General features: G+C 28.9%; 2 protein-coding genes across 2 annotated transcripts; both read left to right on the top strand.

Annotated features, from left to right (window-relative positions):
• Positions 1 to 1,139: 1,139 nt before the first annotated feature.
• On the top strand, positions 1,140 to 2,898 carry LOC118028184 (transcription factor MYB58-like). The gene is made up of 3 exons (XM_035031722.2): positions 1,140 to 1,369; positions 1,707 to 1,836; positions 2,362 to 2,898. Exons 1-3 carry the CDS (start codon positions 1,237 to 1,239, stop codon positions 2,867 to 2,869), a joined length of 771 nt encoding a protein of 256 aa, XP_034887613.1. The 5' UTR covers positions 1,140 to 1,236; the 3' UTR covers positions 2,870 to 2,898.
• Positions 2,899 to 8,609: 5,711 nt separating this feature from the next.
• Positions 8,610 to 10,070, top strand: LOC118028163 (transcription factor MYB15-like). Its single transcript, XM_035031702.2, has 3 exons — positions 8,610 to 8,879; positions 9,108 to 9,237; positions 9,394 to 10,070. Exons 1-3 carry the CDS (start codon positions 8,747 to 8,749, stop codon positions 9,929 to 9,931), a joined length of 801 nt encoding a protein of 266 aa, XP_034887593.1. The 5' UTR covers positions 8,610 to 8,746; the 3' UTR covers positions 9,932 to 10,070.
• The last annotated feature ends 7,590 nt before the right edge of the window (positions 10,071 to 17,660 follow it).

Raw genomic sequence — 17,660 nt, 5'->3', positions numbered from 1 at the left:
GCACAACTGTTCCCCTTCATGCTGACTTGGGGGATCAAACATGCAAGACTGTGCATTTTTTGCCTCCCTCTCGTGCTGATATTTTTTTTTAAAGTGAATTTGTTAAATAATAATATAAATTATAGTTTAATATATTATATAGAAATAATTAAAATTAAAATAATTTCTTAATATTTTTATAATCAAAGATAGAATGACTAAAAAAAACTCACTTTCACTTAAAAAATATTTTAGAAAATAAAATAAATTACATACTGTTACCTTCTTAATCTAGATCATTTTTAATAAATAAATTCCACGCTTAGCATACTTAAAAAATGAGATATTAGAAAATATTAAAGTGGTGTTTGATAATATATTAGTGATTGCCTATTAAAATATTTTTTATTTAGAAATATATGGAAATAATTTTTTTAATTTTAAAAAAAATTATTTTTGATATGGTATCAAAACAATTGGAAAAACATAAAAAAATAATTGTAAGTGAATTTTTTTTATATTCTTAAAAATACAATTTAGAATGTAATTTCAAATAGCACTAAATGCACAAAAGCTCATCAAACCGGGCTATGATCACTCAGGTTGATTGAACGTTGACAAAATCAATCAAAGAAAGAACATGCTACTGCATTTAGATTAATAGCCTGTTTAGAAAATATGGTTTGTGGTTGCTTTTTAAAATATAAATATATTAAAATGATATTTTTTAAAATTATTTTTTATATCAACACATCAAAATAATCTAAAAATATTAATTCCAAACAAATAAAAAAATTCATTGGCATCTCAATTTTCCTTTTTGATCTCCATAGATGAAGGAAGATGTATGGCACAGTACCGCATCACGTGGTACTGCATAACAAGGAAGTTGTTTTTATTTCCATCAAGCTAAATAGGACAGAAAAGCCTCTCTTAGTTTCCATACAGGAACACTAATAATAATAATAATAATAATAATAAAAAGGTATGATTAATGAATCTTCTTGGATAGACCCTCCATGAAATAAATAAATAAAATATTAGGAAAACAACCAAAAAAGACGGTAGTAAAAAAAGAGCGAGGAAGCACTAAAAATCTAGAATGAAACACGTTTTTTTTCTGAACTTAGGTTTGTGTGGTATAAGTAGCCAGCTAGCTTCACAGCTGCATAATCAAAGTGATACGGGGTGCCAAGAAAATTGGAGCTTTTGAGGGGCACACGCAGAGAGGAAGAGAGTAAGAGAGAGGGTGTGAGAATGGTGAGAACTCCATGCTGTGATAAAACTGGACTGAAGAAGGGTGCTTGGACACCAGAAGAAGATAGGAAGCTGATGGCTTATGTTACTAGATATGGCTGTTGGAATTGGAGACAGCTTCCCAAGTTTGCAGGTATGTGATTGTGTTATTGATCATACTTGCTTTCTTTTCCTCTCCATTTTCACAATCAAATTAATAGAACTCTAAATGTTCTGCATTTTCCGATGCATTTAAGGGCCGTACGTGCTCTTGAGAAGTGAGAGCTCAAAGAAACTGAGAAAAAAAAACCCTATTCTTCTGGAATTCAGCATCTCTATACATTTTTAGATGCATTTGGGCTCCTTTCTTCGTTGGATTTCTAAAAGTACTGTAGAGCAGATTCTTAGCAGCTGCACCCAATTAACTTGATTCGACTTGCAGTACTGTCGATCCGACAATTACTCCATTGATCAATTTGCTTTCATATCAGGTCTACAAAGGTGTGGTAAGAGCTGCAGATTGAGATGGCTGAATTACTTAAGGCCAAATATCAAGAGAGGGAATTACAGTAAAGAAGAAGAGGAAACCATCATCAGCTTACACGAAACACTGGGGAACAGGTACCTAATTCATTCATTATTATCTTGTTCCTTTAAAAAAAAAAAAAATCATTCCATTGATTTTGATTAAGAAAAGATGAAAAGAAAAGGAAAGCAAAAGTTACGTACCCTGTCAAACTTTCTAATCAAATAATAGACGATGCATCATCTCATTCATTCAGTTCTCACTGGATTTTTTTTCTAATCAAATAATAGATGTAATTAGCACAAGGAATGCAATAAAAATCTCCTGAATTTTAGACTAATAATGATGTATTATTCTTAGTTTTCTCCCCAGAAAAGTTTAAACTAATGCCATGCTTCATTCTAGTTGTGGGGAAACCGTCATCTCCATTTTCTTAAAATATATTGTGTAGGAGGATCGTCGACGTTTATAGACCGTTCATCTAATGTCCGAGTGAAAGCATAATTTTCACTATATATCTGATTAATGTAGATGTTAAAAAGTACTAGTATCGTTTTTCTCCATTAACGTTGCATGACACTACATTATATAACAACATTACGGTGTATGTTCATATGTAGATGGTCTGCCATCGCTGCCCAGTTACCGGGGAGAACTGACAACGAGATAAAGAACCATTGGCACACAAATTTGAAGAAACGCTTGAGAAATAAATCAGGACAGGAAGCGAAGGAAATGTCCTCAGATGATGATCTGTCTCAAAATGACAGGAACCAAGAGAAAGACACAGAAGAAACAGACATAAGCACACAAGATCCTGCTACGAGTAATCAAATAATTGAAAGCCCCACAAGTACAATGTCTCCTCAAGCTTCATCTAGTGATATTTCAACCATTGAGAACATAGCAGCAACGGACTGGGACCTCATTTCTGATAATGATTTTGCTTTCTTGGAGGCATACGAGGTCCCAAGTGGTAATTTCTGGACCGAACCCTTCTTGTCTGACGATTACTTCATGCCAGATGACTATATGGCACCCTTGGTGGACCCTGACTCCCCATTTTTTGATGGAGAAATTTCAACCCCTTTTGCTTTCATCGACATGGAGGATTGTAACCTGTACTAATTAAAATTTGCAAATATTTTGATTGTCTCTGATCACCATGTCTCTTCCAGTAAAAGTTTTTGAACGGATGTGAAGTTATTCTGTACACTGTGCCTCCCATTCTCCTACCATGATGCTTGTGACGGTGTTTGATAGACAAAAGTACTGCGTGAATGAAGGCGAAATAAAAATGGTCACTTACTTCTTTTGGGCATGATAATTATTTTCTTTTTATGGGTGTGGTTGGAATTCTAGCAAGCTAGTTGAATTATTGAGGGGCAACTCATAGGAGAGCTGTATATCTAGACGGGAAAGAAAACAAATTCCACATTCCCTACTTGATTATGCTTGATTTGTTCTTTAGAGAAGTGTTTATTTTCTCAATTCAATCCTTTTTTAAAGTGAATTTAATTTATTTATTTTTATCTAGATAGGCATTAAATTAGTTTTTGGCAACTCATAGGAGCACTGTATATCTAGATGGGAAATAAAATAAATCCCACATCCCCTACTTGATTATGCTTGATTTGTTCTTTAGGGATGTGTTTATTTTCTCAATTCATTTCTTTTTTAAAGTGAATTTAATTTATTTATTTTTATCTAGATAGGCATTAAATTAGATTTTTTCTAGTCTTTTTCTAGAAAATTTGATCTCCTGATATAATAAATTAAAATAAAATATAAAAATATTTTTTTAAAAAAATAGAGGCACAAATTATCAAATACACTCGTAATGTGTTTGACTTTCTGGTGGTAAAATATGATTTTATTGTAAGGGGACACAGGCTCGCCCGACAGAAAATATATTAGGTATAGTTGGGCTTTCGGTTGAAATATTAGTGCAATAGTAGTTTGAACGACTGATCGCTGGGTGGGGGATGATAGGAATTCTTTTTTAATAATAATTAATTCATTCATTCATTAATGAAACAGACATTCAATAATATTTTCCTCATTCTTTTCTTTATTTATTAATTAATCTATTTTGTCTTTCATCGAGCAAAACAACGAAGGCTTGAATTGTTGTTGTTGTATTTTACATTACTAACAAAACAATTAATGATCTTGAATTATATATTGGTTTTGTAAGTTAGTCCCTTAACTCTTTTTTAAAAAAAATTAATTATTTTTTAAATACACTTTTAATTTTTCTGCGATAGGTAAGTTTGGAAAATTTGATTACAAATGAAATAAATTTTGAAAAAATAATCTTATTGTGATAAAAAAAAAAAACAAATATAAGGACCAAATTATAATAAAATATGAAAATATAGGGATTTAATATTATATTTTCAAAAATAAAGGGATTATCTAATTATTTTATTTAAAATATAGGATCAAATAGCAATGACTCTCTCTGTTTTTTTTTTTTTTTTTCATGTGATCAAAGGATTGTTTTCTGTAAAATATACCTCACAAATTAATTTGAAATTTTAACTCAACATATAAATGTAAAATTTTATTTTGGAAGAATTACTTGGACCCTGTCGCCCATCTTTTAAAAAATTACATTTCACATTATATTATTTATATAATTGATAACACTATTTATCAAGTCAAGTGCAAGCGATCATGGTAAAAAAAAAATGTTATAAAAAATATTATTATAATTAATTTAATATCCAGAGTTATACCTTTATAATTAATTAATCCATCTTCATTTTCCTGCCACCTCGAAACCAGGAACTTGCAATCTTCAAACCCAAATCAAAATCTAGGAAGCTGCAATCTCTAAAGGAGAATTATACTTATAATTGGTTTCAAAATCATTTGCAAGTTGGAAATCAATTAAACGACCACCGTCAGCCATTGCAAGACCATCACCATAATTACAAGCATAAAATCACCTCTTTTCAACCACGTTTGCTACCCTTCCCTCTCAAATCACCGAAACCTATCATTTAACCCCGTTTTGATTTTTAAAAAAAAGACCAACTTTGTTGTTTTTTATAAATAAAAACCAAAACAAACCGGAAATGATCACTTGTACTAATATAGGATGAGACATCTAAACACTTAAATATCCCTCTTTTTCATTATTACTTTTATATAGTTTAATTCTCATAAAAAAAAATAAAAATAAAATATCATCTATAGTTTAAAATTTTACTTAGAGAGTTAATATAAAACTATTTATAAGATTTTGTCTAACAATTTAAATTTTTTATTTGAGATAGTTTTTCAATATAATATTATAACTTCAATAATCAAATTATCATCAATTAAGATTCTACCACCCCATTCTTTTAATTAAATTAAAAACTTCAGTGATGAATATACAAGTATGAAATCTAAAAGAAAGAATATATTAAAAAACTTAATATAAAATCATTCAGGAAATTTCATCTAACCTCGTAAAAATTTTAAGCTAGATTGTATCAATGTGTTATTTAATCCACGATATGTATCCAATACTTTTCAAATTCATCTAAAATTTGCACATGCATCCAAGGCCATTTAATGAAATTCAATTATATATTCTCAATATCGGAAAGAATTTAGTGTGTTTGATCAATATTTTATATTAATTTTCTCCAGCAATATAATTTATATGATAAAACTAATGAATATAGTTAAATTAAACCATAACGTGGCTAGTATTTTTATTATGGTTGTTGTTTAAATTAATTAATTATTTCTCTCTCTTTTTTTTGTTATGGGATTTATTATTATTTATATATTTTAAAAAATAATAAAATGAATATATCTAAAAATATTAAAATATAATTTTTGATAGAGAATCCTTAAGGTATTGTATTCTAACATTTCAATAATTGATGTACGAGGTGGGATCGCATGATACCTCAGTGCATATGTATTTTATTTTTTATTTTTAATAAAATTTAAGTAAATAAATATATAGGATTGAAACATCATACTAGCTACTAGTACATAGAAAGCACTCGTCAATTTGATGGGTAATTTGCTAAATAAATAAATTACAACTTGTGCTGCCTCAGCTTAGGCCCAACCTTGATCCATGAGGAACAGTTTCCAATTGCTCAAAATGGAAGCGAAAATACCTTAAGGTTTGTTTGAGCCCATTTTCTATTGTAAATGGGCAATGTCCAAACAAAATTCAGCCTATCTAGTTAAACTAATTTATAAGTAACTTTTTTAAAAGATTAAAATAATATAATTTTAAATTGTCTCAATTAATCTAAGTTGACCAATTTAGCTTGTGATTTCATATATATATATATATATATATATATATATATATATATATATATATATATATATATTCATTTTTAAATTATATATATAAAAGATAGTCATTAAGTGATAAGATAACTCAAACAAATACATTATTATCCTTATAGCATAATGTACCAAAAGCTAATACAGGAATTCCAACTAATTACATTAAAAAAAAATTGACAAAATCCTTTATAATAATAATGACCAATTGGTTTACAAGTACAAGCTATGCTGAAGCTCGAAGAAAAAAAAAATCTAAACATGTAAAAAAATATATATAAAATAATACTAAATAAGAAAATTATGTGAAAATTATCTTGATATGATTTTATTGATTGAGTATATTGTTTTTTTTTAAAAAAACAAATGTTAGATTAACCTTAATCAATCTTTCAAATATGTGACCCAAGTTATGGATTTTACTTGTTTAAAGTAATTTTTTTATTTTACTATATGATAAAAATAAAAAAAAACCTATTTTTTATTATTCTAATATTGAATAATAAAAATCTCAAATTAAATGATGGAATTTAAAAAAAAAAAACTAAAAGATTAAAAAAAAATAGGGCCAAGCAAACCCAAAGGACCAATAAAAAAACTCAACCCAATACTAACTAATAAAAAACCAAAAAAGGATAAAATATTAAATAAAAAATCTATATTAAATAATAAAATTTAAAACCAAAAACCAAAAAATAAAAAAATAAAAAAAAAAGGATACCAAGGTATGAAATAAAAAAAGGCCAAAACAACCTAAAGGCCCAATGAAAACAATGGCCATGAGCCTGTTACCAAAAAGCCCAGAACAACTCAAAACAAAAAATTCAAAACAGCCCAAAGGTCCAGTAAAAACAACGGCCATGAGTCTGTTACAAAAAAGTCTACGTAAGTAGACCTGAGAGTCTGAGACAGACCCGCCTTTCCTGTTCCTGGGCCTATATATAGGATGGACGAATGCCTTTCCTGGGCCTATTCCTGGGCCATGAGCCTGTTACAAAAACACTTTTGCGAACTAATTAGGAATGGTTACATAAGGAAAAATGTATTCTATATAGATTTGATCAGAATATTATGAGAAATGGAACTTAAGGAAGTTTTTGGGAGCTTATATCAAATTGCAAGAGATGAAGCTTTTTACAATGTCTATTTTTGACTAAATTAGGAAAAAAAACCTCAATTTAAAAAACCTTTTTTAAATTTGGATTTATGCCCTTAAAATCCGAAGGAAATATATATATTTTCTAAGAAGTTAGTATCATGAATTGTCACAACAACAATAATTGGCTTCTTCTGCATCAACACATTGATCCACTACTCGTAATGAAGGGTAACATTTATTTTTAAGAAATAAATTGTTTTCTTTCAACTATTAATAAGGTACTGATCCATTTACATGATTAATTTTCAAAGCAAAACACTTGAGAAAGAAAATAAAAGAAAAGAAACGTAAATTTTTTATATAGATGATTTAGTTTTGGTGTGAAAGAAACAAATCGATACTCTGATTTTCATTTAGTTCCTGTAAGTTAATACCTCTGGTTTTTTAAAATAGTTACAAAATTGACTGTTAATTGTTTTTAAATCGCCAAATCACTTTTTTTAAAAAATACATTTTATTTTTATTTTTATTTTTTCTAAGATTAAAAACTTTTATTAAACATTAATGAAAGATATTTAGAAAAACGATTAAATTTTCTTGAAAAAACAACACAAATACTAAGTTACAAATAAATATGAAAAATATAGGGATTTGATATTAAGTTTCTTAACTCAAAGGGATTAACTTATTATTTCATCAAAAATACAGGGATGAGATAGTAGTTTTATTTATTTATTTTTTTAAGAAGACTGAAAGCATGTTAGATTTTGTTTTCTAAGTGGCTTGACATGTTAAAATGGATCTCGAACGCAAATTTCGTTGAAATTGTCGTGAAGATAAAGGAGTTATTTTAAGAAGAGAGGGTGCCTACTATACCCACTCTCCTGAGAAAAAAAAATATTGATTGTTTTTTTAAATATTTTTTATTTATAAATATATTAAAATAATATTTTTTTTATTTTTTAAAAATTATTTTTGATATTAATACATAAAAAAATACCAAAAAATTAATTTAAAAATTTAAAATTTAAAACAACATGGTTTAAAATACAGATCCAAAAGTAATTATAATCAAGGTTTTTTTCCCCTTCCTTTCCTTTTTTGTTGTTTTTGGCAATCAATTGACTAGACTAGAACTAAAGCAATGCTGGACAGTGTATGGTCATCTGACTTTGACCGAGAGAAAACGCTTTTTGGAAGCCTCCATGTTCACTCTAAACATGGCTCTATTCAATTTTGAAAAGAGAAAACATCATTGCACTTTCTAATGGGCCCTCAATTTCCTTAAAATATATAATAATTGATCCACTTTACATGGTTGCGGACAATTCTCCTCCTCTAGTTTGAATAGCTTTTGTGTTCAAATTCATGATGTTCAATTCTTTTAATTTCCTTTGGTTTGAATACATTTTTTGTGTCCAAATTTATGATGTAATGGAAGATACACACACGAACACACACGCTTGCCTTATATATATATATGTATACAAACACACACAAACACACACGCTTGCCTTACTTGGTAACACTTTATAGCCTTATCCCTCAACATAGGAATTATAGAAACTAGAAAGGCTCTACTTATTAGCTACAGAAAGATGGTCAAATCAGCCTCTATTGATAAAAATGGAATCAGGAAAGGTTCATGGAGTATAGAAGAAGATGAAAAGCTGAGAGTTTATATTCAGAAATATGGCCACTGGAATTGGCGCCAACTTCCCAAGTTTGCTGGTAAATATTGAGATACAACTTTCTTTTTGCTTCTTCGAAGCTACGAATAAAATGGGTTTCGAAAAAGAAAAATTCACCAACGTTTTCTTATTTCTGATAATTTTTTTGCTTCCTGTGTCTTGGTATGATATGATCTTTTGCTTTTCTTTGTCATGAAGAGAAAATAGGAAGAAAATTTTGGTTCAACTTTATGGTTAATTTCCATGTTAATTTGGTAATGTTTTGCAGGTTTATCACGGTGTGGCAAGAGTTGCAGATTACGATGGATGAACTATCTCCGGCCGGACGTAAAGCGAGGAAATTTCTCCGAAGAAGAGGATAATTTGATCATTCAAATGCATGAAGAACTTGGAAATAGGTATGGACTCAACATGAAAGCAACTTCATTAAAATTTTCTTCACAGCATGCATGCTGCTTCTTCCATGTAAATGTTAAGAAAACATTCTATTGACTGGAAAATTCGAAGCAAATATGATGAAAATGATTGACGATGTGTGACCTTTTCTTCTACAGATGGTCTATTATTTCTAGGAAATTACCTGGAAGAACAGACAACGAAATTAAAAATCACTGGCATACCAACTTGAGCAAGAGAGTGAAGCAAAACCAACCAGTTCCTTCTGAGGTGATGAATAAAGAGCAGTCAAGTGAATCTTCACAATCTGAAGTTATTCAGACTAAAAAGTCTGAAACTGACAGTGTTTCTGTCAATACTCCCTCTGAATCTGTTCATCAAGAAAAAAATGTAGAGAACTTTCCTTCATCTCAAGAAATATCTTGCAGTGAGTTCTCCTCCATGAGTAATGATTCTGTGTCAGGCATGAATAGCGTTGCCGAGGATAGTTTCTCTTCAATGGAGATATTTCAAGACTCAGGTTCAGATTTCTGGAACCAGCCATTTTTTGTAGACAACAATTACAACCAAGATGCTTATGAATCATTGTTCTTGACAGAAGAATTAGGATACATGTCTTTCTATGCTTCCAACTACGACGATGATGGTACAAATTGGATCCAGCAAGTGATGCAGGAACTGGAAGGCAGTAATTAATTAGTTCAGATTATAAAACTCTTTCTTTGAAGTCTAGAATCTAGACTACTAGTTTGAACTGGAAGGAGTTGTTTGAACTTCATCAGGTTATCAGATTTGTAATAGAACAGTACTAGTCATATGGGAGTAGAATTTAATCTCTCTCTCTCTCTCTCTCTCTCTCTCTCTCTCTCTATATATATATATATATATATATATATATATGTAGAAAATGGATGAGTAAAATGGTTGTTTTTAATCAGAAATATGTTCAATTGGGTATGCAGATCGATCTTGCATGAAAGAGAACTAGCCGAGCCACTGTTTTATAGGAAAAAAAACCAGCTCAGATAGGGTATCAGTAGGGGTGAGCAAAAAAAACTGAGAAATCAAGAAAACCAAAAAAAAATAACCAAAAAAACCAAACCGAGAAAAAAAACCGATTGAACCGATTAAAATTTTGAAAAAAACCAACCGGTTCAGTTTGGTATTGGTTTTAGGTTTATAAAACTGAACCGAACCGAAAAAAAAACAAAAAAAAACCGAGCCAAACCGAAAAAAAACTGAGCCAAACCGGTTTTTTCCCTAAAAAAAAACCGAACCGAAATTAACCAGTTCAAACCGGTTTCGGTTCGGTTTCGGTTTTTTTTTTTAATTTAGTTTAGTTATATTTTTTTATAAAAACCAAACCGAATCAAATTTGGTCACCGATATCATAGAATCATCCCTCCAAACTTAATCCATAATGTAAACCTAAAATTAATGTCCACGCACTTTCTCTGAATGCCTTGGGAGAAATCCAAGCATTGAACTTGGAATGCCTGTTCTAAAACAAGATAGCAAAATTCCAATATATTTTTATAAATTTAAACCTTTTTTGTTTTTTACTAACAACTCGAGTCTACATCTTATGAATACATGTCAGATTGTAAGTCATTGATGTATAGTTAAATAATCAACTAGATTGATGTGACTATCGGTTAAAACAAGATATTTGAACCTAGTTGATGGTCCTCAAAGATCTAGGAAGATTATTCAAGCATGGTAGGCATGATTTTTTAATAAGATAATAAAATAATTAATTAAATTATAATCTTAGTTTAGAGCAACTCGTTTATACACACGCACGCAAATAATTATGGAATTAAAAACTTAATAAGAAGTCGAGGTCTTATATAATGAGTAGAAAAAAGTTTTTATCTTGCACATCAAATCAACGAGCCATCCTTGGGGGTCATGGAGATGGACCATCGTGTACAAAAAATTAAAAAAATGGCCTCCATACAGAGAATGCCTGAAATGGAGTCAAAGTCAAAGCGGTGATGGCGAAAACATGCAAGACATGGTGACAGTTGATTTTGCCTGATCTAGCAGACCCACTGACATATATTAATTTTGACATGACATAGATTTTGCCTGAGTACGCATTCCTTGTATTATGTCTACAAATCGAATTAATTTTCTAAGATTAGGATTTAAACAACATTAAGAGTTTCCGTTTAATTTAGTTAAGAAGGCATGGATCAAGTTAATTTCTTGAAATATTCTAACAGGACTGGATAATTAATATTGAAAGGGAATTCCAACCTCCCCACGTCTTTTCAGCTATGCATTCTAGATTTTCCAGATAAATAAATCTATAAATAGGAATAGGAATATATAGAGAGAGAGAGAGAGAGTAGAATGTGGAATGTTTGGGAATGTAGTTATAATTATTTTTTATTTGAAAATTTATCAAAATAATATTATTTTTATTTTTAAAAAAATTATTTTTAACATCAACGTATAAAAATAATCTAAAAACACCAGAAAAATATTAATTTAAAACAAAGAAAAAATAAAAATAAATTTTTTTAAAAAAAAAACACTTTTGAAAATGTAAAAACAAATAAGAAGTAACTATTTGGGAGTGTGGTCGGAATAGTTTTTCAAAATACTTTCGCTTAAAAACACTACTAGATTTAACAATTTTATCAACAGAAATTTTCATCGGTATTTAAACTTACAATCCGTTGGTAAATATTTTACCGAAAGGTTCATGGACGGAAATAGCTTATTGAAAAAACTCTCGTTGGTAATTTATAATCTATCGGTAATAATTCTTTTATTGTAAATTAAAAATTTAAAAATTAACGGATAAAAAAATTAAACAATTTCTACTTTTAAAAAAATTTCTAGGTTTAAAAAAACAATATATTATAATTTCTTTTTTAATTTAGGTTTTAATATAGAGTTTTTAATAAGACCATACAAAACTACAATATATATTAATTAACCAATTACTTTTAAAACTATAATAGAAGCGAAAGACAATTTTAACCATGTTGCAATACACTCCAAACAGATAGATTGATTGGCAGGAAAAAAAAAATATTACCACAATGATTTGGTAATTACATAATCAAGGAAATGCTTAGTTACCACAATGATTCTGGCAAGTGGCTCGCTCTGATTGGTTAAGGCTGTGCTTGTAAAGGAACCGTCAATTTCCAGGTTGTTATCACCGCACACTCAAGTCAACTGTACTCAAATGTAAATAATGTCATCCAACAAGCCTTTCTCTGGAAGTTTCCAACCAAAATTATTCATGGTATATTCTTTACCTTTCTGTTTATTTGTTTATTTAAAAAAAAATTTAAAAAATTAAATTTGTTTATTTTTTTACTTTAAATTAATTAATATTTTTTTTAGTATTTTTAAATTATTTTGAATAGGCCGATGTCAAAAATAAATTTTTAAAAATAAAAAAAAATATTATTTTAATACATTTTTAAATAAAAAATATTTAAAAACACAATCACAATTGGGCTTACTGAATACCGACCAGCATCTTTAATCCAAACAAGGTTTCTATTCTCAAGTCTTTTTGACTGCATATTTTTTATAAGCATTAGGAAGTAGATAGTGCCAAGTGCCACCATACTATAATGATGAGAATTATCATACACTCAAATATATTTTTATATACAATACTATATTATTCTCTAGTCCCTCATTTTTAATATAATTATAACTTAGCCCTTCGTTCTTAAAGTCTACAGTTCCATCCCTCGGCTCTTGTTCACGGTCTTATTTCAAAATATGTTGATGTCTCCTTGGATGATTTTAACTTCTTAAGCTTAAGGAAAAACGAAGGCGTTTAATGAGACAACGGTCAGTAATAGTCAAGGGATCATGTTTAGGTTCTTAAAACAAAAGGGACTAGATTATAATATCACTCAAAACCAAAGATTAAAGAGTAATTTAATCTCTACAACTGCTGTTAGAACTAACAGCTTAAATTATTAGGTTGAATTGATTTTATAATATAGTATCAGAGCCTTGATGATCCAAATGGTCACGAGTTCGAAATCTTATTATCCTTATTTATTTGATAAAAATTAAGTATAAGGTAAAATAGTCGGTGCAAGTTTTAAACCTTGAAAAGTTTTTACTTAAAAAAATATGTTAAAAAATAATATAAATTATATCTTGAAACTTCATTTAATAATTTAAGTTATTGAATTAAAATTGTTTTTTAAATATTTAAGAAGGGGATGGCATTCACTTCGAAAGGTTAATTTCGCCATCAACTGCAGACGGCATGGGTTCCTATTATACGTCAAGGAAGGCTCGTTTTTCAAATACTTTCTCTCCAAGAACATGGAAAAGCATTTATTCAATCCTTCAAGACAATTTCATTGCAGCTTCAGCTGTCCCTCTGATGCTATAAAATACTCATGTGCATCCACGCTTCAAAGTGATAGTGGGAATGTGAGATTTTGGGTTTGATCACGGAACTTGACTTCATAGACTAATAAGACTAATATGCACTTGAGAAAATGCCATGAATCTTCCAATGTGCAATGCTTCCATCAAATCCTAGTTATAAAAGACAGCCTGAATTATTAATTAAATAATTATTATTTTTATTTAAATTAAATTAGATTTTATCAGGTTTTGATCGAATTATAAGTGAACCATAGTTATAAAATATGATTTGAGTTATTAGCTGGGTGATAATAAGTATTATTATTTTTATTTAAATCAAACTAGATTTTATATGGTTTTAATCGAGTTACAGGAAAATCATATAACACAGTTCGAATTACTAGTTGCGTGATAATATATAGGTTTCATTATTTTTATTTAAATTAAACTAAATTTTATCAGGTTTTGATTGAGTTGTTTGTTGATTGAATATAACTAGATAACTCTCAATATGATTTTATATAAAATCTTGTTGGGGCCACGTCTGAATATACTGAGGAACTAATAAGTTGATTCTTCAAAAGATCGAGAATGCATCAAGGTAGAAAATTAAAGTGTGGGGCTTGGGAAGCTTCGGAGTAGGGCACCTAAAGTCACGTATCTCTCTATATTGTGCAACACATTCATGTAATTGACTTGCGAAAACATGGATGCCACGCAATGGATGGATGCAATAATTATGGTAGAAGAAGATCCACATGTAATATCCAATAATATTAAACTTAAAATTGATTATCACGCTTGAAAGATATATTTTAGTGTAGATTCCACTATCACCGATAAATTTATAAACATATATATTTTATTGATATTTCACATACTTGTCGACAAAGTTACCGAGAAATATTGTTTGTCAGCATTTAATTGGTTTTTGTTGATGATGTCATTAATAAAAAATTATTGACAAAACTCTGATTCATAGACTGATGAAATATTTTTATTGGTAAAACTATAAAATCTTGTAATGATAATATGAAATTAGATTTTTTTTTGCTGTTACACACACATTCATGTAATTGACATGCGAAAACATGGATGGCCGGGGGGGGTGGGGGGGTTTCATTACCCACAGGTCAAGGTGGGCCTTATTACAGTGACTTTCTTTTTAATTTTCAATTCATTCTTCCCTTCACATACGTGGAAAGAAAAATATATAGAGAAATTATTTTGTAAATTAAAAAATAGAGCCATAGAGCCACCAATTTATCTTAATTTAAATCTTATGTTCGATTAAATAGAGAAATAAAAATACAAATCATGAGCAAAATTTTTATACAAAAAAAATTAAAGTAGAGCCATCAATTAATTTATTTTTTATAAAACAAAATAAGATAATTTAAATTTAAAATCTATTTTTGCTTTGTTTTGATATATTTGTTAATAATTTCATGAGGTTTTTTTTATATAATTTTACTATTTTTGCTCTTTTTTTTCCTCAGATCTGCTAGTTCTACCAATTGTTTTTTGAATTCTTATTATAATGATTTTTTTTCTCTAATTAATTAGATATATTTTATTGGTTTGTTTTAATTATACTTGGATTTTTTTTTTATGTTTTGTTTTTAACAAAGCCATCAAAATTATCAATTTTTTCTTATGAAATATATTTTTGATTTTAAGTTGAACCATGAACAAAATAAAAAAGAATTGATTCTTTTTTTGAAAAAAAAAAATATTGATGGCTCACAACCTGGTAAACCAATTCTAATGTGTAATGTTGAAGTTATGGTTAAGTAGTCCTAGTATGCTTCAGTTTATGAAGAACCTGCGTTGATTAGTGAGCAACTTCTTATCAGAATCGACATTGTTCATTTAATTAAATATCTAAATAATCTTCCTTAAATTTGAGAATACCCGGTTAATCAACAAGATAAAATTCTAAGGGCATACATTAATCTAGGGCCATATCAATCTTTAATGTCTGAATATTCAGAAAAAACAAATATTATATTTTATTATATTAATTTTGCCCCCTCTAACAAATAATTCTAGCTCCGCCTCTGTGAATGCCACGTAATGGATGGATGCAGTAATTATGGTAGAAGAAGATCTACATGTAATATCCAATAATATTAAACTTAAAATTGATTATGACAGGTGAAAGATATATTTTAGTGTAGATTCCACGATCACCTATAAATTTATAAACAAATATATTTTATTGATATTTCACATACTCGTCGACAAAGTTACCGAGAAATATTATCCGTCAGCATTTAACTGGTTTTTGTTGATGATATCATCAGTAAAAAAATTACCGATAAACTCTGAATCATAGACTATAAAATATTTTTATTAGTAAAATTATGAAATCTTGTAATGATAATATGAAATTAGATTTTCTCTCTCTCTCTCTCTCTCTCTCTCTCTCTCTCTCACTCACACACACACATGTATTGTAGTATGTGACAGTCATGCAAGCATACTTCCTCTAATAGTGTTTGCAAATGTAAAATGTAAAATCATAATTGAATAAATCTTTTTTTCTTTATATTTGAACCAATCTTTTGAAAGCCGTGGCCATGTAAACAAGCATGTATCTTTCAAGTCATCACGACGACAAGCTAGTCGTAAAGATTAAGAGACAATTTTTCTAGTCCTCTAATAGTGTTTGCAAATTTTCCAACTTTCGAGTGGAATATTGAGAAATTAGAAATGCAAATCAACAGCATTAAAGAGGGTGTTTCATGCTGCGATTGGAAGTGTTTTTTAAATACAAATATTTTTCATTTTAAATTAATTTTATTTTAGTATTTTTAAATTTATTTTGATGTTCTAATATTAAAAATACATTTAAAAAATATTTTTTTAATTTTTTTTTAAACAATTCTTGATATTTTGACTGACATATCAAACTTTCTTTGATTTTTTTCCTTCTTTTCTCGTACACTATGCCATGGATGTTAGCAGGCATTCGTGGTACATGCATGAAGAGGGTGCCAACTGTCAAGACTCAGCAGCCTTGAAGCTGACTGGATTTTTATGTGAGCATTTTTTCGTCAATTCAATAGTTGGTTTCGACACTTATTAATTGGTTTCCTTTTCTCAGTCAATTCATATAGTGTGAAACGATATTCCATGTCACTCAAGGATTTGATTTTCTATGCTGAAACATCAAAATCATCGCAAAATACCAAATTAATATAAAAAAAGATATTTTTTCAAAACAAACTTAGATTGCAAAGCACATTCAAATATAAATAAAAACGGAAACCACACGTCAATTATAAATACCTTCTCCAGTGAGGCTAAGTGACAAAGAAAACAAACAAGATATTTAAAAATATGATAATAGTTGTTTTTTAAAATATTTTTTATTTTAAAATATATTAAAATAATATATTTTTTATTTTTTAAAAATTATTTTTGATATAGAATATTAAAATGATTTGAAAATATCAAAAACATATTAATTTAAAATAAAAATAACTAAATAAATTTAAAAATATTTTTCAATCACAACATTACCAGAATAGGCTTAAGTGGATCTTTGAAGAAGATCCAATAAGTATGGAGTGCCTAAACAGCCGCAGTTTTCCAAGGGCTGAAAACCAAGCCTCGGCTAAAAACGAACGTCTAATAACCAAGACGAGCCATAGCTTTAAGTCCATCAGGCCCATGATCTTTCTGGTCTAGCGAAGAAAAATATTTTAAATGTAGAGGCCCAATAAATTAAAATTCCGAATTCTGAAACTCCTCGCCTTCCCACATCTAAACTATGGCAAGAATTCCACAAAACAAAACTCTTGTCTATATTATTACCACAAAGTTTTTCTTGCTTGTACCTGGTCTGAACTAGCTGACATATTTTCCTTAATCCAGAAATTATGGATATTTTAGCTTATGATTTAAATCAATGAAGGTAGAAGAAATCTGCCAAATTGACAAATGTACACCAACAAGAGGCTATATGCCTTAATCTAGGAGCATATTTTGTTGAGTTATAAACCATAGAATGCCATGGTGAAAATTCTTCAGCTATGTTCTTGCGACTAGGGTA

This window comes from Populus alba, chromosome 13 (genome assembly GCF_005239225.2).
Source record: "Populus alba chromosome 13, ASM523922v2, whole genome shotgun sequence".
In the NCBI taxonomy this organism is placed as follows: Eukaryota; Viridiplantae; Streptophyta; class Magnoliopsida; order Malpighiales; family Salicaceae; genus Populus; species Populus alba.
The sequence above is the reverse complement of the archived record's forward strand: the minus strand, read 5'-3'. Positions and strand labels throughout refer to the sequence as shown.